Source organism: Styela clava, chromosome 6 (assembly GCF_964204865.1).
Source record: "Styela clava chromosome 6, kaStyClav1.hap1.2, whole genome shotgun sequence".
NCBI lineage: Eukaryota > Metazoa > Chordata > Ascidiacea > Stolidobranchia > Styelidae > Styela > Styela clava.
The window spans coordinates 20,771,736-20,799,661 of record NC_135255.1 but is presented as its reverse complement, the minus strand read 5'-3'; the positions used below and the strand labels follow the sequence as shown (position 1 = coordinate 20,799,661).

Genomic DNA, 27,926 nt, shown 5'->3' with positions numbered 1-27,926 from the left:
GTTGGATGCTCAAAATGATTTAGTTAGTGCGGAATACTTCACAAAACATGAACATAAACGTAAAATAGTCCGAAAATAACTATTATGACCAAGGATGGTAGTACGAATATATATGTCATACGGAACAAAAGAGTTTTAATTTGATATGCTAAAATTTTTGTAATTAAAAATAAACATACAATTTGGGGATTAAAAAATTCACATTGCTTTATATTGTTCTATTTATTGGAAAATAAATAAACCTTATTGGGTGCTCCTGAAGTATTCATACCAAGATTCAGCACAACCTGAAAATATTATGTGTACCAGGTCAGGGTTGTTCAGGTTGTGCGTCATCTTGGTACAAGTACTTCCGAAGCGCCCCTTATTGTAATAAGTGAATATTAAACATGATGCGCAACACAATCAAATTGACCATGATAATATTTTGTTATTACCTTAACAATTTAATCTTTGTTTGTTATATTATTTTATTTGACCTATGTTCTATATTTTGTTTTCAAACCTCAGATCCAATTTCATCCAATTGATTCTGTAATATTTTTTCATCTTCACCTGCAATGTTCCATCCGCTCAACCACAACTTCTCTGTAACATTAGGAAGCAGATTTGCAATTGCAACAATATCTTCATGGTTTGCAATACGCTCTTCCTGCAGATACAAATCTTCAATCTGTTGAAATAAACAGATAGAATCATCTGACAGGGAGAATCGGAATGAAATAAAATACTTATTATTTATATTTAATTAATATTAATTATTATTCATGTAATATTAAAATAGAGCCTGTTTGTCAGGGAGTTAAAAATCTGTTGGGAGTTCAAATTCTGTTAAAAAAATTAAAGGGGAAGTTTCAAAATAATTTGTGTTTATAAAAATTGAATGGAGGCAAATTACTTAGATAAAGACCATACCCTTATTCTACCTTGAGATTTGTAAACCTTAAATTTAAGCAAAAAAATAGAATCTCAAAAACAAGACTACCAAACGAAACATTGAAATGCTCACACAATGAGCAGTGACGAGATCAGAGATTGTTTGATCTTTGGGTAAATAACCAAATAATCAAGCTGGAATTAATTATATTCTTCCTTCACCACAGTGAAATTGGAGCAATGTTATTTGATCAAAGCACAATTCAGCATAGCTGACAATACTTAGCTGCCAACTATTAGGGATTAAAACAAAGCCATGCCAAACTGCCGACATGGGAATGCTTAGAAAACTGCTCGATTTTATATTCTGTGTTGGTGACAATATAAAAGCATTACTGAGCTAAAATACCACGGACCATGGTATTGAAATACTACAATTAGCAGTCATAAATCTACATTATAAATTGCCAACTTATAGTTATTGATTAGAAAAATTCCAATGTCTACGATGAAAAATCTCAAAAGTACATACCATTGTAGAACAATAACATATTTATTGAAAAATTTATTGAAAGGAAAACGTTGAGTGCTGCTTTGCGGTAATTCAATAATGGCTAATTGAATGACTCAACAGTGAATATAGTACATTTCCTGACGGAACACAACGTGTGCCTATGCACACACAATTTCGGTATTTTACAATGCCTAGAATAGCTTTTGGTCTTAACACTCCGATATTTTCAATCAAAAATTTGAGTTGCAGATTCACTCTTTTAATTATATTAGGAGCCTGATCGCACTTGAATACATGTGAGATGAGGAAAATTAGTAAAAATATAGTTTACCAACATAATATCGGTTTTCGAATGACCATGAAACAATTGACGATTGAACAAAATTAGCCCTGTGAAATCTGTATTATGCGAGAATATACGGTAGTGACTTTTCAGTCCTACCAAGAATTTCAATTGTCGGTTTCAAACTCTGGGTGCACCAGCATTTGTGATGCTATTATGAGTGAAAAATTGCAATATGCCATCCCACGAGTGCACATAGATAAAAAATTCCATATCAAATTAAATGCGGTCGTGAAGATATAAAATTTGTATTTTTCGAAATAAATAGAATTTGGGATTTGTTAATATTTCTCATTATTTCTTCTTTGAAATCTGTTCCATAATTTCGATTTGATTTTCTTGTTCTTACTCATGAACACTTTTACCAAAAAGCAACTTTTTAGGATGATAGGACAACACGAGAATCTTAGGTTTGCATGCATGAGTGTGATGACATAGCAGTTAAGCATTAGACTTGAATATGTTTGCATCACAGGGTACACACCTCGGATTCAATGTGTAATAAATTGAGTGGGTAAAGCCGGAGAAAAAAATTTAAGGTCTTCAAAAATAGTAACCCTAACAGATATCAGTGGATGCTTAAACGTACCTTACTCAGAGTGAAAAGTGTGAATAAGTATCAAATAAAAAATTTTGTTGAAAAATATATTCAATGAATGCTCAGTAAAAAAAGAATACTTAGCTTATTTGTTTTATAATTTCAAGCAAAAGTAACTGAGCTTGGAAGTTTAACCGAAATAAATAACCAAATTGTTCATAGGATCCAAGTTTATCATTAAATATTTCAAACAAATTTTTACACAAACAAGTTGGCCTGAAATCTATTATTAAAACACCCATGTTTGTGTTGCCATGCAGCCACAACTCCTTGATCTGTAAGAAAATTTAGGATTGGTTCATTTGGGAATCAAAAATAGAATTATGATTGTTTTTTAATTGAAAAAAAGTTTTTCCCGGATACTCCTAAATTTTGATGTCAAATATGCAAGAAATATTTCATAGACATTTCTGTTGAATTTAAAAACAATACAAACTAAACAAACTTTTCCAAAACACACAGACATTTCTGACTTCACAAGAATGGACACTTGAGCAATTATGACATCACTAAGATAAAATGTAAATTGAAATATTTACTTAAACAACATATTTCAATATATATTTACTTTGATATTAACAGGGCCTATTTCAAGTTATTATCACTATAAGCTCACTATAAATTATCACTATAAGATTTGAGTAACAATAAGTACCGTACTTCATCCAAAAATTGCTTATCGATTTAAAACTAGAATTAGTTTTGAACTTGACTTGAGTCAAGTCTCATAATAACACTATACTAGATTAAAGCTATAAAATTATAGATATTTTCACACAGATTTTCAGAAAACCAAATCCACTCAAACTTGTAGGTATAAATTTCAAAAATTAAATTTTTTTTAACCTGTTGCCTTTGCTCAATTTTTTAAATTCTTAAATCTGGGAGATTCTAGGTTATTGTATATACAATACAATATACATAGATATAAAATCACTATTGAGTGGAATTACAAGCCCCTACTATGGTTTATAGTTCAGAATATTTTTTCGATTTTTCATTTCGACCCCAATATAAAAAAAATCACCATTGGATGAAATTGCAATGCTGCAAGCCATGTCAATTGATCAAGCATATTCATCATGCTCAGCGTTTTTCTTTTGTAGTTTTGAACCCTCAACACTCGATTAGGCTCAGGGGGCGCAGCCAGGCTTTTTAAGGGGTGAGGAGTACGGGAAATTAAAACAGTGTGCCAAAAGTGCAATTCATGACGGCATTGACTTCTAAAGAATTAAAAATAGTGAGACATTCATAGTGGAACGCTAATGAATAAATTCCAGGGTTATGTGTGTGTTTATCTTTATACACATTTAAATAATTAGTGATTCAAAAGTTTTGTAACACAAATATATTTCTGTTATGTTTCATTGGACCAAGGTCAGACTTCTGCAGAAATACCTAATTCAACCATAACTTCATTCGTTTTAAATAGTATCATTTCAACAAATATGAGTTGCCACTTGCGTAAAGCTTTGTTCAAAGTAGAGATAAGAAAGCACAAAATGAAGAAATTATTATTGATAAGGTCAAAAATGTCATTAACTCAAATTCGTGTTTCGACCATTTGAATGATTTCGGTTTGAAACCTTGATGCTTTCAACCACTTCGTGTGTGACAAATGTTTTAGCCAAAGCTGAACCATAAATATTTTGATCATTCTAAAATAAAGTAGTATCTCACTAAATTGCAGTTGACATTTGCTTGGAGCCTTGTTCAAACTAAAGACATGAAAACACATCTTGAAGACTTTGATATATAAAACTGCATTGAGTTTTCGTGTAATACGTAGTCATTAAATCTTCACCAAGTTATGTTCCAAATATATCAAGTATGTTTGTGCCACAGTCCAAAGATTTCAAGTTTAAATCCTATGTCCTCGTAAATAAATGAGTGTGTAATAAATTCGGTAGAAAATTCCAAACTGGAAATTCTGATATAATCTAATAAATAATTTCTACAGTAATTCGCTTAAAAATTTACTAAAATACTAATATTGATAAAAATTTGCTCAAATACTATAGTCAACTACTATATTTACTTTTGCACTTATTGTAATGTTAAATGACAAGAGTAGAATATTTTTAGTTTATAATGAGAAGCGCAGGTTCGAATGATTCTTTCAGCTGTTTTATAGGACAAATACAGAATTTTCAAATAAATAGAAAATTTTTAAATCTAAATTGTATTCAGAATTTGTTAATTCAATCATTGGTTATGCAAGATATTGTCATGATTGTAACTAACTGTTAAATATATTAATTGTGTTAAACTGTTAAATATATTAAATAATTATTTCCTAAATATATTAATTAATTATTAATTCAGTTAACCCATTAATTCCAGCAAGCTTTGTTTAAAATATTTTTAAATAAACTTGCAAACTCAGTAAGTAACAGAATACTACAGCAACGGCCAGATTTACCATTATGCAAGGTAGGCTAAACCCAGGCCTCAAGCCAAACCTCCGCAAATAAATTTGAACGAAAATTCATCAAATCAAAGTTCTACCCCTCCAATTTTGCATATATAGCAGGGGCCACCAACCTTTATAAAGCAGCGGGCTACTTTCTGGGTACCGACTAAGCTAAGAGCGCTCTTCTGAATAGCCAATTTGATTTTAATGGTATTTAGCCAAGATGATACTGATAATGTTAATTATTCATGAAACTATCAAAAGTAGTTGTGCTATCAAATGTTATATTTTACCAACACATCTAACAAATCGTGAATATCATATTTTCAACCAAGACCAAATCTGATGTATTCCTCATCAGTACGTGGGACACCTGGTATTGCATGTTCTCCACCCTTGTGTTGTATCTAGTTTGCAACTTGACACCGAAACTCTGAGTGAGTCTTGTTCATACACCACGACACTTTCTGTGTCAACTAGAGCCCTAAAGTGTGACAGACTCTGATTGGCTATGAGGTGGAGGTCATTTGGCAGTGTTACAATTTTAAGCTCCATCTGTCCCACGTCAAGGCTGAACGTTGCTCAACAATTCTTGACATGTCCAAGTTCCATTAAAAAAGGTTAGAAATGAACGACATGCATGGCTCCAGCTGACCTACTGTGTGTGATGTCATAATTGGAATGACATGTGACATTGCCGATGTCACCTATAGAAGAGGCTGACCGTTCCAACAATTAATATATTGTCATTTCCATTTTTCACATAAAGTTTAAACAAGAATAGCAAGAATAAAATTAATAGATGTAGCTTACTGATAAGCGCCGTTATTTCAGTTATTTTAAAACAGACCAGCAGGCGACTCATATGGTTCCGCGGGCAACAGGTTCGTGACCCCTGATATATAGTATACCGTACTAATGTAAATTAATGAAATAGTTATTACTCAATAATGCTACTTTTTTATTATAAAAAAATTATGATTTGATATACATATAGCTAATTTAAATTATCTAAAAATGACTATATTAATACTAAGCTTTTTTATTGTAGATCCAAATATTTCAAAAATGCAATGATGAATTGGGTAATGTTTTATATCATCAATTGAGCCATTCCCCTTAGCACACATATAATTCTCATGAATAAAAACGGGTTTTCTAGTGCAATAGGGTTTTATCACAGCCTAAGTTTGGCTCATGATGACATCACAGTGGATTGTAAGGAACTTTTATGACTTCATATTTTAAAAGTCACTTCACAAATGGCATAGCCTAGGGCTGGCTCTCATGGTCTAAATCTAAATCCCGCCCTGACTACAGCTAGCATAAATGTATAAAATACAATAACAGAAAACCCAATTATAACAATATTTCTAAGATTAATCCTTTTCCACAAAAACAATATTGTTAACCTAATTATGCCCCGGTAGTTAGATGTTCCTTCCCTTTTTACCAAAATTGCCTAATCAGGGAAACAATGAATTTATCTCTAGGTCAGTTAAGAATCCTTCATTATATTTAACTTTCCATGATAGTTTACTCAACGAAATACAAGTAACAATACCTTACAGATATTGCTATATAATAGAGCTAAAGGAAAAGCTACTATGAGTAGATCATTGTGCATTACCTCTGTGTTATTTCCCAACAATAATTTGAAAATATGCAATTCAAGAGTCCTGCTGCACACTAACACAAATATATTTCTGTAACGTTTCGTCTGACCAAAATCAGACTTCCTCAGACAAGCAGTTTACAACAATGACAAGAAAAGAGCAATCATGCAGTTTAAATATGGCGATAAATAAATTTGTTTGAAATTAATTGTGAGCAAACAATGAAAAAACAATTATTGATATTCAGAATGGATCCTGCCAAACTCCGGACTCGACAACTACCACAAGAAAAGAATTTAGAAGCAATACTAAAAAGAATTCAACGCCTTTAAAAGAATCACATTATAAGGACCCTGGCTATCAAGATCTGAGCCTAGAACACATTGATAAATGTTCTAGTGAAACTTATTGTGGAATCAAGCACGCCGCGGAACAATTATTCCATGCTGAGAACCGATTGCATTTTTTTATTTCGCAATATGTTTCTGAATATCAATAATTGTTTTTTCATTGTTTGCTTACAATTAATTTAAAACAAATTTATTTATCGCCATATTTAAACTGCATGATTGCTCTTTTCTTGTCATTGTTGTAAACTGCTTGTCTGAGGAAGTCTGATTTTGGTCAGACGAAACGTTACAGAAATATATTTGTGTTAGTGTGCAGCAGGACTCTTGAATTGCATATTATGGTATCTTATTCCTGCTACAGCATCCTTGCATTACATGCATACGGATCCACTAGCGCAAAGGCATAGAGAAAGGATTGGGAATTAGTCTCGCGCAACCTCTACTGATCGTTATAATAATTTGAAAGCTTGTAATTGATCTGGTGACAGGTTACAATCTTGAAGGTCCAACCATTTAACACAGGATTGATTGGAAAGTATTTGTCCAACTGATGATAAACCTTCAACTCTCATGTTTTCTATTTCTATTTATTGATTTTAGAAATAATATAAAGAAGTTATTTCCCAAAATTTTGATATTGAGATATTGAATCTCACAATCTGACCAAGAAGGCCTTTGTTTAATTCAAGGCTGTGCAACCTGCGACCTGCGAGACAAATGCGGCACACAAGGAAAAATTGTGCGGCCAGCGGAAAAGTGCCATTCTGAAGATTGTCTGGCCCACAAAACGAGTTTTAAATTTAGTTTCATCTAGTTGTGATAGTAATTCTAAACCCGTTGCCTTGCAAAGCCCATACCTGATTCCAGTTTAGTAAATATGCCCAATGCCGTAACAGCTAACTTGTGCGAAGCGAACAACGCAAGTCATGAAATCAATATCCAAAATTTTTATGTCTGCAACTACTAGAAAGCCTATGTTAAATAAAGGTGCTGCCCACGGTTTCATCGAGTTGGTTGTATATGACCCTGCTGTATTGAAGGTTGCGCACCCCTGATTTAATTCATGAAAATTGGAAAAAGAGATAAAAAATCATTTAATCCATTTTTTTTACATTTGAAACGTATTCATTTGATACACAATGACTGACAGCTTATTGTTTGTTTGTTTTCTGAAAAATTCAATTATTTTATTTCCTTAATAATTGTCTTCATTATGAACATGACGGACCCCGTGTATAAGTGACTGTTCATGCAGAGCCTTGTTCAGAGAAATAGCAAATAGATCAAAACCTTCAGTTAACCAAGTAGAATTCCATGAGAATCATTTAAAATACGGTACTTTTAAATAAACTTGCGAGGCTTTATGTGGAATATTATTTCTGTGAAGCATTTTTTTATCACACTGACTGCTTCAAAGAGCCTTGCTCAGAGAGAAAATTGATAAATCGAAAATCTACAGTTTTTTCATTGAAATTCTATAAAACTTCATTTAAATATTACTCATACAAGGTTCTGATATCTCAAACTAAATTTAATAGAATTGGGGATTTTGGCTTTGTATTACTCTAATTGTCAGTGAGTAACAGAATACTACAGCGGGGGCCAGATTTAGAATTATGCGAAGTAGGCTAAGCCTAGAAGGCTCAAGCCAAACCTCAGCATTCAAATTTGAATTGTTAATAATTTTATTCAAAATAATTAAGATCGAAAAATGAATTGGTCAATATTTTAACCCTTCAATTTTGGAGACAATATATAGTATACTAATTTAAATTAAATAAATAGTTTTCACTCCATAATGCATTTTTAAAAAATGTATTGATATAAAGCTAATGTAATTTATCTGAAAATTATTAAATTTTTACTATCTCATATTTTTTTATTGTAGACCCAAATAATTCAAAAAATACCAAATTATTTTAATGTTTCTCAAACCATCTATTGGGCCATTCACCGTCACACTACGATACTTCTAAGGAATCGAAATCGGTTTCCTGTTGCAATGACGTTATATCACAGCTTTCTTACAGCATTTTCACAAGTTTCTTTCTGTTTCGGACTGTCTGTACTAATTGAACATTCGGAAGGTTCCATTACATTTCGACCCACGTACATTTGAACCCACAACAATTGCACCTGCATACTATTGCACCTATGGAGTTTATTTTTGTTTTACGGATATTTGAACCCATACTAACCTTAACCCATGAGTTTTAGCACCTGCATATACATTGAACCCGCGGATATGGGTTCAAATGTACGTGGGTTCAAATGTACGGTCACCCAATTGAAATGATGCACGCAGGGATGGCCAATACCGAATAGTTCACTATTTCGAATACATTCAAAATTATTTTTTTCGAATATGAAATTTCGAATACTTCGAAAATAAAATCCACTAATTGAAGCTTATCTAAATGTATGTAGGAATTTCCATACAATAAGCAATGGAATAACTGCAATCTACAACCTAGCTATATCACAAGGCATTTCATATTTGCAGATTATTGCGGTATATATTTTATATACCATGAGTCATGTTAACAGAATTAAATTAATACGGCAATAGTGGTATCGGTGATGGATTTGAATATTTGCGCAACACAAAATCATCCTAGTAAAACGCCCATACTTTTAATTTAACACCAACCATTATCCAAATTATTTGCCGATAAGCGGGATAAAGTATGAGTTATTTTTCTGACTTGTGACAATTTTTTTGTGAGTACAAAAATGCGAATCAAAAATTAATTATATTCGGGAACTTTACCACACATTTTAAGTCCGCAGATCGCCGTTGTATGTTTGAGTAATAATACTTTTATTATTTTATAAATAGGAATCAAAAACTATTCATAATCGGATAGTTTATCACACATTCCAAGTTCACAGATCGCCGTTGTATTTTGTAAATACGAAAATAGGAATCAAAAATTAATATTAATCGCTAGTTTGCCACACAATTTATGTCCACAGATTGCCACGATATTGTGCCGAATATAATTAGTTTTTGATTTCTTATTTTCGTACTCACGAAAAAATAGTCACACGTCGGAAAATAATTTATACTTTATCCCGCATTTTGGGAACTAATTTGGATAATGGTTGCTATTGGTTTGTATTTAAAAGTATGGACTTTTTACTAGGATGATTTTGTGCTGCGCAAAATATTCGAACCCATGACCGATACCTCTATTTGAAATGCCTTACCGTGTTAATTTTATTCTATTATCATAACTCAAATGTTGGTAAATCGGGCAGTTTACCACACATTTTAAGGCCACAGATGGCCGTTGCATTTTAGAATTATAGTTTTATTATTTTGTAAATACGTATCAGAAATTAATTATAATTGGGCAGTTTACTACATATTCCATGTCCACAAATACCCGTGGTATTTGGTATTAATATTTCATTATTTTATCAATATGAAAATAAAAATCATTATTTAATAATATCGGTCAGTTCACCACACATTTTATGTCCACAGATTGTCGATACAAGGTTCCATTACATTTGAACCCACGTACATTTGAACCCATGACAATTGCACCTGTATGCTATTGCACCTATGGAATTTTTTTTGTTTCACGGATAGTTAAACCCATACTAACCCTAACCCATGGGTTTTAGCACCCGCATATAGATTGAACCCGTGGATATACGCATGGGTTCAAATGTACATGAGTTCAAATGTACGGTCACCTCGATACAACCATGAGTTACGTTGAACAGAATTAAATTAATACAGCATGGCATTTTAATAAATGCTGTTACCAGTCATGGATTGGATTATTTTGCGCAACAAAAATCATCTTGGTAAAGGATCGATACTTTTAACTATCGTTATCAAAATTATTTGCCAGAAATTATTTTCTAATAAATCGACTTGTTTTTCCAACTTGTGACAATTTATTGGATAGGTAACAATTACGGCTATAAATACCGTATTTCCCGGCTAATAAGTCCACGTGGCAAATAGGAGGATGTCTATTTTTAGCACTCAAAAAAGGGGTTTCTCCAATAAGACGGGTAAAAAAATTGTGTCCCTGTTGTTCAGTTATGCTAATATGCGCTAATAATTTTATATGTTTAGAACCAGATCATACAACTATATTTAACAATTGAGCGGTAAATTTAAGTTGTAAAGCGGCAATCAGTTTGGACAACCTATTAACCCGAATGTTGAAATAATTTTAGAATGTGATAAGTACTACACTGTACGTCCACGGGTTATTTCACAGCTGTGTTTTCCTGTCCCTGTCGTGTTCTGCTGAATCGGCAAAACGAAAGGGTCACAAATCACTTTATCTCGGTGGCCGTGTTTCTCTTTAGAGTAACGATAACCGGCCTGCGATTAAATATCATGATTGGCAGACCCTAAGACCCAAATATAAGGTTACACAAATCATGTTTGAGAAGACTCATGCGAATAATAAGCAGGCCACATCGAAATAAAATAAACATACTTTCTCAATTAGACGCCCCCACCCCGCCTAGAAAAGCGACTCATTAGACGAATTTTTGACGTAATGGAAATGAATTTGTAAATTAAAAGCCTCGTATACGATTGTCGGCAATGTCCACCCGCGCAAACGTGCAAATATGTCGCAACACTATGCGACGTACCGTCGCACAGGATATAAACAATCAAAATGCCGATTCTATTTCATCGTCATTACAATACGTGAGACAGCGTAAAAAGTCGTTTGAATATTCCCGTAAAACGAAACACCACGTTTACGGCGAAAAGTGGCTACTATTCGGAATTATTCGAAAATCAGCCGAAAAAGTATTCGAATACTTTGATATTCGAATACATTCGAATATTCGATTCGTTTTGGACAACCCTGGATGCACGCCTCTTTCTTGCGGAAATGGGGGTTAAATGACCTTGGCAAAGTCGCACAAGTTCTCGATTGGTGATAACTCAATAACGCATACAGTCAATTATAAACCATGACCATGTACCGACCGACCATGTAGCTCTGTGACGGATGTCTTCCTCACAGGCGCTAAAAGCAAGGATCATCTTTATCTCGTTTACGAATGTCTATGTAACACTGGATAGTGGATATATGTTGATTATATTTCAGACTCTTTGATATTGCTGCGGACCCCCTGTGTAGTCGTCGCGGACCCCAGGTATCCGCGGACCCCAGTTTGGGAAACCCTGTACTAACCCATCTACTTGGGTGATTAGAGCACTTTGTTGCGGCATCAAAAATGGGTGCTTCAGAAGTATGTGCACCAAGCTGTCGCACAACCTGAACCCTAACCTGTACACACATACTATGTTCAAGTTGTGCGCCATCTTGATGCACATACTTCTGGAGCTCCCAAAAATCTTGAATTCTAAACAATACAAAATTTAACGTATGACGGCACATACACTTCACATAGAATAGCTTATGATGGCATCACAGTGTATTTTAATAAACCTTTATGACTTCATAGTTTAAAAAACACCTCAAAAATGGCATAGCCTAGGTCTGGCTCTTATACAGCTAACATAAATGCACAAAATACAATTATGAAAAATATTATAATATTTCTATTCCATTTCCATAAAAACAATTTTGTTGTTGTTCGATTGGAAAGTAAAATATCAATAATGCTTGAACCCCATATCAAGTTATTTAAGGTTCCAACCTCTGTTCCATGACACATTGCTCAGTGTGCGACTAACTTGATATTCAATGCTGAACCAAAAAAGTTCAGGTAATTTTCAGATGGGTCATTTTTCAGAAAGTGACTCACCAAGTGTGTGAGCCCAGAATTGTTCAAAATTAATTTATCTAAAATTGATTAAAATCAACATTTTTAATTAATATTCTTACTGTACAGCATTTTCTTATCACAGTGACTGCTTAAAAGAGCCTTGCTCAAAGAGAAAATTGATGAATCAAAAACCTACAGTTTTTCTAATAAAATTCCATAAAGCTTTATTTAAATATAAATCCAACGTTCTAATATCTCAAACTGAGGTTAGAAAGATTGAGGGCTTTAATCCTTGCATTTATCTTATTCTCAATGAGTAACTACAGCAACTGCCAGATTTACCATTATGCAAGGTAGGCTAAACCTAGGGGCATCAAGCCAAACCTCGGCTTCCCAATTTGAAACATAATTTAATTTTATTCAAATCAAAATTCTACCCTTTAAATTTTTGAAGACATGATATAATATACTAATTTAAATTAATAAACAGTTTTTACTCAATAATGATTTCTTTTAATAAATAAGCAAAGTATTGATATATTGCTAAACAAATTTTTCCCTCGGATCTTTTTCATTGTAGACCGAATATTCCAAAACATGCAAACAATATTTCTTTTATTGTTTTGTATTGAAAATTGGGCCATTCCCCGTCACACACATATACTTCTCACAAATAGAAACAGAAATACCAGTCCAATGACGTTTTATCACAGCCTAAGTTTCATAAATCATTTTAATATAAACCTGCTATCCCATCTACTTGGGTGATTAGAGAACACATAGAGAACATTTGCAACTAAAATGTTGAATTCCACACAATTAAAATATTTTATATGACATATACTCCAGTGATTACCAACCCTTTTTCCAAGCGATCCAATTCTTTTCGGAAAATAAATTTTGTAAAATATTGCGACCCAAGGATATACTCAAATACTAAACGACATGTGGGCCTAGTAATTTTATGACCACAAAAGTATATGACTAATATAAAACAATCCCTTTTACATAATATTTACTTCCTCAGAAATTACATCAAAGTGTGAAAACTGCAAGCATATGCCATACTAGCGAGTTTTTGAAATCATGGCGTGGCTTTACTTGAGCAAAATAAATGCTGTCAAGTTTTTTATGCGGGGATACTTCCCACATATGCGATTACTACTAAGAAACACTTCAATACCAATTATAGAATAAACGATAGAAATTACTAAAAAATGTGAATTAGTAACTTTTAGGTCTTTGCTGAAAAAACCTTCACCCCAAGAAAAATTTTCAGGCAACCTAGCTTTGGTCATCTATAAATAGGTTAGAAATCATTCATATTATTTTACTTCTGTAATAATTTACTCCACGAAAAACGAGTGATAATATATTACAGGTATTGCTATGCAATAGAACTCAAAGAAAACGTAGTGTAAGTAGATCATTGCGCCGCACCTCTGTGTTATTTCCCAACGATAATTTGAAGGCTTGTAATTGATCTGGTGACAGGTTACAGCTCCTCAGGTCCAAACATTCAACACAGGATTGACTGGAAAGTATTTGTCCAACTGAAGTTAAACCTTCAACTCCCATGTTTGTGTTTCCATACAGATGCAACTTCCTGATCTATAATAAACAAGAACAATTTTAGATCATAACAAGTTTGTTGCAGAATAATCTTGTTGGGCAAAGTGGAAAAATCGGCGTTCCCGTAGTATGTGCACCAAGATGTAGCACAACCTGAACCCGAACCCGGTACACATACTGTGTTCAGGTTGTGCGCCATCTTGGTGCACATACTTTTAAAGCTCCGAAAAAGCTTTTGAAAAAAAAATCCACTTCTCAAAACCTTAAATCTTTGACAAAGTAAAATAAAATATTTCAAAGTTAAATTAAAATAGAAAAATCAGCAACAGATCATGCATTGGCATCGTAGATGAAACAGCACTGTTACCTGGGCTGTCACATTTTCTCATATGTTGGGAACATAGCTGAATTTAAAATGGCAGTTTTCAGTTTTTGAAATCCTGAGATATAGAATTGCTAAAATCAATAAGGACATTAATTAAAATTAGTGTTATGACCATTCCCCTGTCTAAATCAGTGGTTCTTAAACTTTTTAAGCCGTGCCCCCCTTTGAAAATTTTTACAAACTTCGCACCCCCCCCCCTATTTTTGCTTTGAAAAAATGCTTTTGTGATGGGCAGGTTGCTATATATTAAGATGGCGCTATAATAGTGTTGGTCTCATAGCGTCATTGCTCAGATTGTTTAGGCATAAAACGCTTCGGAGTACAACTTTGCCATTCACTGTCGTATGTATAAAGCCGAATAATGGTTGGACATCATACATTCTCGTTTTTCCCCTCAGTTTGCAATACCTGGTAAAGTCAAACTAATTTTTATGTAAAACTAAACACGCAATAAACCTATGCTTTAATGTATTTTCTGCTTGAACGTTTACATAAGACACGTAAAATTTCAATCAATTGTTTACTTCATCACTATTGAGCGATGCCAAAAATATATACTGTGTGTTAAAAATAAGCAACAATTACAGACTTCTGCGCTTGTCTAAAGTTTCAAACAAAATGGAGAAGTACAAATGAATTGATGTAAATTTAAAAGCAGTTCATTGTTTAATAGGTATTATGCATGTGGACGTTTCTTCGGCCCTTGGCCGCTGAAAAATAAAGTTGCTAAGGCGTTTGCGATTGCATTTTGTTTAAATCTCGATTGTTTTCGTAAGCGTGGCCCGCTATGCCGTAAAAATCTTGATTTTGGTGTTTATTCTCCCTAAATCAGAAATTTCCATCGACATATTCTTGTGTCGCGAAGACGATTATAATTACTCTTTTTACTTTTTTACTTTTTTTATAATTACTGAGGAAAACGAGTTAGTTTTTATTATATAATCATCAGCGACGAGATGCTAAAGATAGAATAAAGTAGTGCATCTGCAACCAAATATTTCTTTATTGTAAAAGCGAGATTATAAAATACTAAAATTAAAACGGAAAACATCATGAGTTTTGTTTTGGGGTGGACCGCGACAGATTAAAAAAACTTTCTTAGACATTGCAAATCTTATAAATTCCTTGTGCCTGCGGCACACCAGTAGTGTTCTAAAACTACCGACTTGAAATAAATTCTACTCCGTGGGATTTTATCGCAGACTAAGGAATTTCTGTAACGTTGTTAAAATTAATCGAGCATTGCGATAGAGCGGAGTAAGTGTTGCAGGGACAGCTCATAATGGTGAAATTGGCAAGAATACAAATCAAAACAAAAGGTAATCGGGCACTTTGCCACACATTTTTATGGTTGCAGATTACCGTGGTATTTTGGAGTAGTGGTGCTTTTATTTTATCCACGCAATCGCAGATTTAATTTATCACAATCAAATGAATAAAGCAACCATTTTAAATGAATATTTTATTCAACACGAAAAATATTACATATCCGTTGACAAAGTAGGCTCTTATAACGACTGGCGTAATCTCGAGGACTGACTCAGGATTCGTATCGCGGGGATTTCGAGTCGATTAATATGTATTTTAATTGTACTAAATTAAGTATACTTTCTGGGATATTATACCAGATCTTTCTGATGAAGACAACGGATTCGCATGAGTGCAATATATATCAAAACTAAATATAATCGGACAGTTGATCAAACTTTAATATGTCCGCGGATTGGCGTGGTATTTTAGATCGGTAATGAGTTTATTTTGACATGAGTCGCCGCAACCGCGAGTTACCTTAAACACAAATGAATTAAAATAGAGAGACATTTTGAATTCTTGTAGTTATTACTTGACAGAAAAATTTATTATACCACGAAAAAGCCGGTATTTTTAACGAATGCGGAGACCGTTTCAGGAGCCGTTACATGTAAATTTCCGATTCCATCTTGTGACCTCTCGACTCCCTGTGAGCATCTCGCGCCCCCCAGTTTAAGAACCACTGGTCTAAATCTTTCAGGGTTTAAACTTTGGGGGCCACAATACAGAGTGTAAAACTGATTTTACTAACCCTTTACAAGAAAAACTCCCTGATTTATTTAGTTTCATCTCTTGATAAGCTTATTCCACAAGGTGTTTTCACTCGTTGTTGAGCATGATTTATTTGAACATAATGGGATTTAAAATCTACCAATCGAAATAACACTATAAATACCACTGGGATGGTAAACTGTCTCTGGTAGGGGGCCACACTCACAAGCAATAAATGTTGGGGGCAACTGTTCTATATATAGTAGTATCTCAATTAATCACAGTTGCCACTTGCCTGGAACCATGTTCAAACTAGAGACACGAAAACACATCCTAAGGAATTTATTATATAAATTTAATCAGTATGATGTTTCGCATATCTATGTATGCAATATTTCTTCCCCAAATTATATTTAACACAAAACAATTTTGTTTGAGCCATAGTCCAAACTAATATATGATATATATAGTAATTTGAGTGATATAACTAAATTCTAATATATAGTAGTAGCTCACTAAATATCAGTTGCCGCTAGCCTAGAGCCTTATAAAAAGTGAAGTTGTGGAAACACATCATGTAGGATTTAATATTCAAAATTAACCTGTATATTGTTTTATCATATTATGTTTAGGTTATATCAAATAGAAATAATTATAAAAGCAAAAATACTATACACTATTTGGCATACTTTAGAATTAAGTTATTGTGTTTATTTGAAGCATCTTTATGTCTCTCACAAAACAGAAAAACCAAATATTAAAAAAATTTGCTCAAATAGTTAGGTATTGTATTTACTTTTACACTTATTATAATGTTGAATGACCAGAGTGGGATGTCCGAGATGGAATGAGGAGAGCAAGTTTGAATAATTCATTCAGCTGTTTTATAAGACAAATACAAAATTGTCAAAAACAAATAAAAAAAAATTCAAATCCAAACTGTATTCAGAATTTGTTATTTCAAACATTGTCGAAGCAAGATGTTTTCTTTACTCTTAACTGTTAAGTATATTGATATTAATTGTGGCTTATGAATTATTATTTCATGGCCGTCAGTTGAAGAAAAATGCTCAGTTTTAATCCAGCTGAATTACAATGTTTAGATTAAACAGCCGTGAATTCTATTTCAATTTCTAACTTCTCAACTATATACAGGATTCAATAAAGTTCACATCATTAAATTGTAAAATATGTTGTGCATATTTTAGAATCAAATTATTGTGTTTATTTGAAGCATCTTTATGTCTCTCACAAAACAGAAAACCAAATATTAAAAAAATTTGCTCAAATAGTTAGGTATTGTATTTACTTTTACACTTATTATAATGTTGAATGACCAGAGTGGGATGTTCGAGATGGAATGAGGAGAGCAAGTTTAAATGATTCATTCAGCTGTTTTATAAGACAAATACAAAATTGTCAAAAACAAATAAAAAAAAATTCAAATCCAAACTGTATTCAGAATTTGTTAAATCAAACATTGTCGAAGCAAGATGTTGTTTTTACTCTCAACTGTTAAGCATTTTGATATTAATTGTGGCTTATGAATTATTATTTCATGGCCATCAGTTGAAGTAAATTTGCTCAGTCTCAATCAGGCTGTCATCGTCATGAGCGTTAGGAATACGCTCGCCACCGCACCTCTAATTACTCGGCGTGGGTTAGCAGCAGCGCTGGATTAACCATTAAACAATATAAGCACGTGCTTAGAGCACCAAGCAAAGAGGGGCACCACAGAAATGTTAGAGCAGAATTTTATATAGTTTATCGGCGTTTATTAAAATATTACGAGTTCACCAGACGACTCAAACTTCAAAATGTTCGCTTATTTCTCGTCTTCAAGTATCATATTAACCTTCTTTATTAAAAATAAACACTGAAAATTTTTTTGGACACGAAATGAGTCATTTTCCTAAATAGTTGTTGTTTTTCTTTCTAGTATTGTCCTTTTTGCTGCATTTTTATTTAAAAAAAATTCTATTCTTTCCAACAATTGGATCAATGAACTATTTACACTATGTGGCGGTTCCACGATCGCATTTCAACGATCTAGTGGTCAGTGAAGTCGGGAGTTTTTTGATAAGGTAGACCAGGGTGGTCCAAACCCTGTCATGCTGATACATTCCGTGAGGCTCACAGAACAACTTTAGCGTATATTTGTATCTAATGGAGAAAAGCTTTTGAGTTTTTGGGATCCCAAGATTTAAACCCTTTTTCTAACGCTTTAACGTGACTTTATTTTAGTTAAAACACCTCTGTTGTCAAGCGTTGGCCATACGACAGTAGTGATGAAACGCAGAGCCGACTTAACGCCACGCAATATAGTTTTTTTTAGCTAGGTCCCGAAATACCATCTTAGACAGACTTGGTTGGTATTTGACGATGGCACTAAGCTTGCTCACGCTGCAAGTTTTTAAATTACCCAATATAACAATTCGTAATAAAATGAGTGTCACGAGAAAAGTGACATAAGGAAAACACGGCGGAAACGTATTTCCTTGCCCATCACACAGTATCTGGTTTGATTTCAAGTAATATCTGTCACGATATAATATATTTTTGAAGCGACAATAAAAGCAAGATGCGCAAAATACAACGGTGATTCTCGGGAAGTAACTTTAAAATAACTGAAGGCTTTATATATCTTCTTTAAAAAGAACGCCACTCATGCAACATAATAATAGTCTGAATAGAACGGTAAACTCTCGTTTCTCAAAAGATTTTGTGGTTTTTCAACCTAGCAACCTTGAACCACCCTGAGGTAGACTACTAGGTACCAGTAAAATTTTAAACTACAGTTGTGACTTGTATGCTTTGGTATTTCGATTCACATTGAGACTGGAGGCATGAATCTTCATTGTCACACTCCCTCAGGATTGGAGCTCAACCGATATATCGGCTCGATATTGTGTGCTTGTCGATATATCATATCGGCAGTAAACGGCCGATATATATATCGGCTATATATAACAGTTAAAAAAAAATGTTCGTAAAAGTTGTTTTATTTACTGTTGGTTGTGATTATTTTTCATAGATAATACACTTATGTGGTTTATTGTTTTATAATTAAATTACACATGAGAGGGCACCAAAGTCTTCAGTGCAGTGCATGAATCATTTTAAAATGAATCTGCTATCCCATCTATTTGGGTGAATAGAGCACATTTCTAGCTTGCAACTAAAATGTTGAATTTTACACAATTACAAAATTATATATGACATATAGTTCAGTATGGTGGCCCATCGTTGTCACGCGTAAAATTAAAAAAAAATAAAAAATGAAATAAAAAACTTAAAATAAAAGTAATATAAAAAAATAGTTGTGAAAAAACATAAAAAAAAAAAAATAAAAAAAAATTGCTGAAAAAAGAATGCTACTTAAATGCTCAGCTGTCCGGACACTCGTGCGATACCGATACCGTCTGATCGTACCCGGTACCCAGCATACAGTCACTTATGAAACGAGATACGGATAGTCTAGTAGAATATGGTGAATCGAGGGATGGATTAAAATAAATGGTTGATTCCGCGCGATTTATCATTCGTCTGGATCGGTACGTTACGGCTGTACGGTTTGCATACCGTATGCACATGCCGACGTGCACGTTCCATTGAAATCAGGTCTAACCATAATCGCCTTCCAGCCTCGTAGTTGTACGATCAGACAGTAGTGGCTAGAGCCGACTGTCGAGTCTAACTAGGCTACTTTATGCACACAGTCCTTTTCTATTAATTCAAGTCTGTGCTAGTTGAGCAGCATTCTCCAATTCAATTACCTTCTACACGTAAAAACAAATTTCCCGAATTTTTGTACTCAATTCTATATTCTCTTATCATTAATATAAATATATTACTTCTAGTTGAACTTGTAGCATGAAGAATTTATAGAACATTTTCGTTTTGAATTTATTGAATATTGCTCAAGAAAATCAGTAGTGAGTCAGAAACCCAGGGAACACCGTTTGTGCGCGTAGGAATATGCATGACAACGTTGGTCTTGGTCCCAAGCAGAAGCAAATTTTCTCAAAATAAAAACGCGTAACAACGATAGGCCACGAGGCGGCCCATCGTTGTCAACCCTTTTATTTTCTTTTTATCCACGTTTTTTTTTTCTATTTTTTCTTGCTTTTTTTTATTCCGTTTTTATTTTATTTTTCATTTTTTTTTCATTTTTTTTTTTATCTTTTTTTTTTTTACAACAATTTTTTTATTTTACTTTTATTTTAAGTTTTTTATTTTGTTTTATTTATTTTTTTTTCAATTTTACGCGTGACAACGATGGGCCACCATAGTTCAGTGATTACCAACCTTTTTTCCACCAATCCATTTTTTTTTTTCAAATAAATTTCGTTAAATATTGTGACTAAACGATATACTCAAATATTAAATGGCATGTAGATTTTTTACGTGGGGATAATTCCGACATAAACAATTACTATTGAGAAACACTTCAATACTAATTATAGAATAAACGATAAAAATTACAGTACTAAAAAATGTGAATTAGTAACTTTTAGGTCTTTGCTGTTGAAACATACACCCCAAGAAAATTTTCAGGAAAACTAGCTTTGGATCACGACCTCTAGGTTGAGAAACATTAATATACACTGAACATAGAATGGCTTATGATGATATCACAGTGGATTCTAAAGAACCTTCAAATAATGAATCTGGATTTGTTAAGCATGATTTTGGATATGAGCCCAAGAATGTTCAAAAGTAATTGAACTAAAATTAATTACAATCAACATTCCTAATCATTGTTGATTTTGGTAATAATTTAGGATAGTTCCATTCAAAAATTATCATATCAGGTAAGCAAATCTCACAATATGGCTAAAAAGGCATTTATTCAATTTATATAAAATGTAAAATATAGAAAATCAAATAATCAATGGTTTATCACTGAAACATATTCATTTATTATACAATGACTACAATGTATTCTTGGCCCCAATTTTTAAATTGTCCCCAATTTAGTTGTTCAAAAACACTATTTTGCATGATTTACATAACGAATCTCAAGTATCAGTGACTGGTTATGCAGAGCCTTGTTCAGAGCAATAACATATGGATCAAAACATTCAGTTAACCCATTAGAATTTCATAATGCTTTGTTTAAGATATTTTTGAATAAACTTACAAAGCTTGATTAGGAATATTATTTCTGAACAGCATTTTCGTATCACAGTGAGCGCTTGAAAGGGCCTTGCTCAAATAGAAAATTGAAAATTCAAATCAAAATTCTACTCCTTCATTTTGACGCCAATATATAGAAAACTAATCAAAATTAATTTTTACTTAATAATACTTTTATTTATTGCATAAGAAAAGTATCGATATATAGCTAAACTAATTTTTCTAAAAATTAATATATTTTTACTGTCTCGGAACTTTTTTATTGTAGACCAAACATTTCAAAACATGCAGCGATACTTTTTTCCAGACCATAACCAACACCTATACTTCTCACGGTTGTAAACAGGTTTTCTGGTGCATTATCACAGCCCAAATTTCATATAGCATTTTTAAAATAAACCTGCAATCCCATATACCTAGAAATTAGAGCATATTTCTTGCCTGCAACTAAAATGTCATATTCCGCACAATTCAAAGTTTCTGTATGACGTAATGCACATTACACATAAAATGGCTTACGATGACATCACAATGGATTACATGACACCTTTATGATATTATAGTTAAAAAATACTTCATATATAGCATAGCCTAGGGCTGGCTCTGATTGTTTAAACTCGCCCTGACTACAACATTGATGTATAAAAAGCAATAAGAAAAACTCAATATTTCGAAGATTGAAATAAAAGGAATAAAAAAAAAATGTTTAGATCATTCTCAGATGAGTCATTTTTTAAAAAAATTTCAACCAATTGACTCACCAAGTGTTTGAGCCTAGCACTGTTCACTCTAAGGCAGTGGTTCGTAAACTTTTTAAACCGCGCCACCTTTTGAAAAATTTTACAAACTTCGTGCCCCCACATTTTTGCTTTGAAAAATGCTTTTGTGATCGGCAGGTTGCTTTGAATTAAGATGGAGCTGTAAGAGTGTTGTTCTCATAGGTCATTGCTCAGATTGTTTAGGCATAAATTGCATTCGAGTACTACTTCGCCATTTACTGTGGTATGTATAAAGCCATACTCGAATACTGGTCATCATACATTCTCCTTTTTCCACTCGGTTTGCAATACCTGGTCAAACTAAGTTTTAAGTAAAACTAACCCGTAATAAATATATGTTTCTTGCGCTTCAATGTACTTTTTCCCTAAACGTGATACACTTAAAACTTCAATCAAGCGTGTACTTCTTCACTATTGATTACTAAATTATTTACTGTGTGTTAAAAATACAAAACAATTACAGACTCATTGGTTTGCCTAACGTCTCCAAAATTCACTACCAATACCTTTGGACAACCACCAGGTCAAAAATACAGTTTAAAAAATGGAGAAGTGCAAATGAATTCATGCACATGTTTGCCTAACATTTATTTTTTAATAGTAATTATGCATGTGGACTTTTCCCCTTCCCTTTACTGCTGAAAAATAAAGTCGCTAATGACGTTTGCGATTGCATTTTGTTTGAATCTCAGATTGTATTAGCCAGCTAGACATCTACCGTAATTTAGACTGTTAAAATCTTTATTTTGCTGTTTATTCTCCCTGAATCAAAAATCCCATAAACTCTTTGTACCTGTGGCACACCTGTAGTGTTCTAAAACTACAGACTTAAAATATTTTTTTTTCTGTAGGATTTTATCGCAGACTTACGAATTACTCAAAGGGTGATATTTTAAAATAATTGAAAGTAAGATTTGCAGGGACAGCTAATATTGGTCTAATTCGCAAGAATACGAAACAAAACAAAATGTAATGGGGCAATTTGCCACACCTTTTTATGTCCAATACCATTTTAAATTTAATTTTATTATTAAATTTACCATGGATATAATATTTTATTCAACAGAAAAACCCTTACATACATGTTAAAAGAGGCAGCTCTTTTAACGAGTGGCATAATCTTGACGACTGACTTAGGAGCCGCACCGAGGAGACTATTAGGCGATTAATATGTATTTTTGATTTGCTAATATACTTCATATGTATTTTAATTGTACTTAATTAAATATACTTTCTGGGATTTTATGCCAGATCTTTCAAACGACAATAACGAATTCGCACGAGCGCAATATATATCAAAACTAAATTTAATCGGGCAGTAGACCTCACACTATTATGTACGCTGATCAGCGTGGTATTTTAGATTGGTGATGAGTTTATTTTGTCATGAGTCGCCCCACCCCAAGTTACGTTGAACACAAAGGAAGTAAAATAAAGAGACATTTTAAATCCTTGTAGTTGTCAGAGATTGAATATTACGGGACAGAAAAAATTATTAAACCGTGAAAAAGCCGGCATTTTTAACGAACACATAGATCGTTTCAGGAGACGTTGCATGGAAATTTTAGATTCCATCTTGTGACCTCCCCCCCCCCTCCCTGAGAGTATCTCGTGCCCCCCAGTTTAAAAACGACTGCTCCAAAGAAATTAGGAGTACTAAAGTTTTTCGCAAGTGTAAAACAATGCAAAAGTGCTCTAGTCAATTCTATCGAGTTGGGTGCCTCGGCCTCTTTCAACGAGTCAGACACCCTAGTTTATGTTTCAACTTTTTTAAAAACACTGGTAATTGATACTCGAAAAGACATTGTGCTCATTAGAAAGGATATATTCAGGCTGTGCCAAGGATGTGCCAAGGTGTTCAGGGTTGAAGCCCCCCTTTTTTAAATTTTCAGAAGAATGAAAAATTTGCTAGTAACACATTTCCTTCGTCGTTTTCGTCTGCATAAGGTGTTATTTGGGCCATCTTTATTTCGGAGTTCATTGATCTTCAAATCACAAATTTGCCCCGATATAAGTATTGTGCCACGAGGACGACCATAATTACTTTTTTTTGGTTCTCACACGGAACTGAGTTATTATTATAATCATCAGCGACAAGATGATAAATACAAATAGAGGAGTGAATCCGCAACCCAAATTTTCTAGATTGAAAAACAGCAATATAAAATACTAAAAATAAACGGAGAGCATGACACATTTTGTTTTAGGATTACCATTGCGGGCACTTTACCACACATTTTCATGTTGGCAGTTTGCCACGATATTTTCTGAGAAGACATGCTTTTATTTCGTCAACACAGCCGCAGATTAAAATAATCACAATAATTATATTAGTAAAGCAATCATTTCTAGAAATATCCGTATTGTTTACGGACTGAATATTCAATTCAACAGAAAAATCATTACATATCCACTAAAAAGTCAGCTCATCTAATGAGTGACGTAATGCAGAAGATTACTACAGAAGTACCGCTAGGATTACGAGGAGTTGAATATGTATTTTTGATATACTAATGCATTTTTGATGTACTGAATACAATTATACTTCCAGGGACTTACAGCAGCTCTTGAGATTTTTCTAACGACAATAACGATTTCGCAAGATCGCAAAAATATGTATCAAAACTAAATACAATTGGGCAGCTCAGCTTACAATATTATGTCCGCAGATTTTTGTGGTATTTCAGATTGGTAATGCTTTTATTTTGTCAACGCAACCGCAAGCTAGCTTAAACACAATTAAATAAAAATAGAAAAACATTTTAAATTCTCATCGTTGTCATGGATTGAATATAACGCGACAGAAAAGGTTATACGAAACATTATTGGATAAATAGTCGACTCTATCAACAAATGTGCATCCGATTTTGGACCACCCATGAAAATGCAGGGTGCTCCCTTTTGAAAATTCTAGCTACGGTCCGAGACATCCAGTCACAATATGACCGATCATGTGCACAAATCTCACATGTATCATCATTTAGTTGTGCATGAATTGTAAAACTTTCAATTGTGTATATTGCAATATCCATAAATCAAATTTTTTTTTCCATGCCTGATGATTGGAGAAGTAAATGTTATGAAAAAGGTAAAATGTATGTTTTTTATATTAGTCATTTACTTGTGTGGTCATAAAAGTACTAGGCCCACATTTTTTTTAGTATTTGAGTATATCCTTGGGTCGCATATACCACTTCTTTCGAAAACACGTAACTGTTTTTCTGTGACATGGTTAAATTTGCTTTGTCTCTTGTAAAAATAAAAAGGCCCTCTCAATCATTGGATCTGAAAATCGAAATCAAGTGAGCATTGGCTCTATTTTAGATTTCCGTCGTCGCAGAATTACCCTTTATCGGATGTAACGCCTCAGTCAAATTCCTCGCCTTATACCATCTTCAGAGTGGATCGTCGACGACCGAATGACGCTGGCTCAAGGCCAGAAGTGTGACCCGGCGTTGCGGGTCTTTTTCCGCTTTAGTGAATTAGCAAAATAACGATGGGAGTAGTAGGTGGTATATCTGACCGAATTTACATTCTGTTATCAAACAATATTGTGTCGCGTAACAAAACTTCTTGAATGGCTCTAGTACAGTGGTTTCCGACCTGGGGGTCGCGACCCACAATTTTTTAAGGCGACTGAGTTGAGTTCACGAATTGTCGCAGTTTTCGCGCGCTGTTCCGATTTTATCTTTTAAAAAATATATGCGACCCGCAAAAGACCAGCAACCCTAAATTTTGTCTCGCGAGCGACATGAAATTTGCCGACCCCTGGGCCGTAGTCGATAGTCGGTCACAGCTTCTTCCACATCCGAGTCCGTGAATCCAAAAACAAATAGCTGAATAATTATATAGACTGGTGATTGGACTGGAGGCCGTGGTAGGATGAGGAATCGGGGATGAATTTTAGCGAAGTATTTTGGTGCAGGTCATCAGGCTGTAGGAATGAATGAGATGTACGGATATCATTATTATAACTTTGGGAAAATTAACTTTGTTTTCATTAATTTAATGTGGAATGAGGTAAATTTTGGGGGTGAAATGCTATAAGGCAAGAGTACAAGGGTTTTTGAGGAGGTAGAACCCTGGATTCTTTCATTTCCGATCTATATTATATGGTGAAAAAGGGGTTTTGAGCCTTGCTACTATTGCTATCAAAACAACGAAATCGCCTTTCCATCAGTAAACTAGGTAATTCAGATATAATAAAAAACTCGCTGAAGAACACCAAACTCATTCATCTCAATAAAAAACACTATAACTATGATTTGTCTTCCTATTGGGTCTCTAATATATTCGCTTTTGGCTTTACATTTTTTTGTAGTGCCGGGGGGCGATGAAGTTGTATAAACTACTGTAGGGGGGCGATGGTCAAAAAGTTTGGGAACCAATGTTCTAAATCATTATTTTGCATGATTTACTTAACGAACGAGTATCAGTGACTGGTTATGCAGAGCCTTGTTCAGAGCAATAGCAAATGGATCAAAAACATTCAGTTAACTTATTAATTCCACAAAGCTTTGATTAAAATATTTTTAAATAAACTTGCAAAGCTTGATTAGGAATATTCTATCTGTACAGCATTATTTATCAGTGACCGCTCGGAATGAGCCTTGCTCAGAGAGAAAATTAATGAATCAAATACCGACAGATTTTTTATTAAAATCTCATGAAGCTTCACTCAAATATTACTAATACAAGATTCTAATATCTCAAACTAAAGTTAAAAGATTGGGGATTTCGTCTTTGTATTGCTCTCATTGTCAGGGAGTAACAGTATACAACAGCAAGGGCCAGATTTGCCATTATGCAAAGTGGGTCAAAGCCTAGGGGCCTCAAACCAAACCTTGGCTTTCCAAATTGTAATGATTATTCATTCTTATTCGAGTCAAAATTATACTCCTTTAATTTTGAAAACAATATATAGTATACTAATTTAAATTAGGTAAACAGTTTTTATTCAAATTTGCTTTTATTTATTGAATAAGAAAAGTATCAATATATAGCTAAACTAATTTTTCTAAATATTATTATAATTTTTCTATCTCGGATCTTTTTTAATGTGGCCCCAAACATTTCAAAACATGCAACGATAACTTTTTTTATGTTTTAAATCATCAATTGGGTCATGCCTCGTCACACACATATACTTCTCACAAATAGAAACAGGTTTTTCTGGTGCAATAACGTTTTATCACAGCCCAAGTTTCACAAAGATTTTAAAAATAACCTGCTATCCCATCTACTTAGGTGATTAGAGAACATTTCTTGCCTGCAACTACACAAATAAATTATTATATATGACATATACTCCAGTGTTTACCAACCTTTTTTCCAAGCAACTCAATTTTTTTTAGAAAATAAATTTTGTAAAATATTGCGACCCAAGGATATACTCAAATACTAAACAAAATGTGGGCCTAGTACTTTTATGACCACACAAGTAAATGACTAATATAAAAAACATACATTTTACCTTTTTCATAACATTTACTTCTCCAAAAATTACATCAAAGTGGGAAAACTGCACGTATTTGACAATATTAGCGAGTTTTTGAGGCTTTCCATGAGCAAAATAAATGCTGTCAAGATTTTTACGCG

At 33.4% G+C, this 27,926-nt stretch overlaps 2 protein-coding genes across 2 annotated transcripts in view; both read right to left on the bottom strand.

Moving 5' to 3' along the window:
• The window catches only part of LOC120330659 (uncharacterized), a 313,252-nt gene that overhangs the window by 208,413 nt on the left and 76,913 nt on the right, over nucleotides 1–27,926 (bottom strand). The window lies entirely within an intron of this gene.
• Nucleotides 1–27,926, bottom strand: part of LOC120332073 (uncharacterized) — a 60,838-nt gene that overhangs the window by 21,798 nt on the left and 11,114 nt on the right. The window contains exons 3-4 of the mRNA XM_078113742.1: nucleotides 6,375–6,464; nucleotides 506–673 (exon numbers count right to left, since the gene is read on the bottom strand). Of these exons, the coding sequence (XP_077969868.1) occupies nucleotides 506–673; nucleotides 6,375–6,464 (258 nt within the window). The remainder of the gene's footprint in view (nucleotides 1–505; nucleotides 674–6,374; nucleotides 6,465–27,926) is intronic.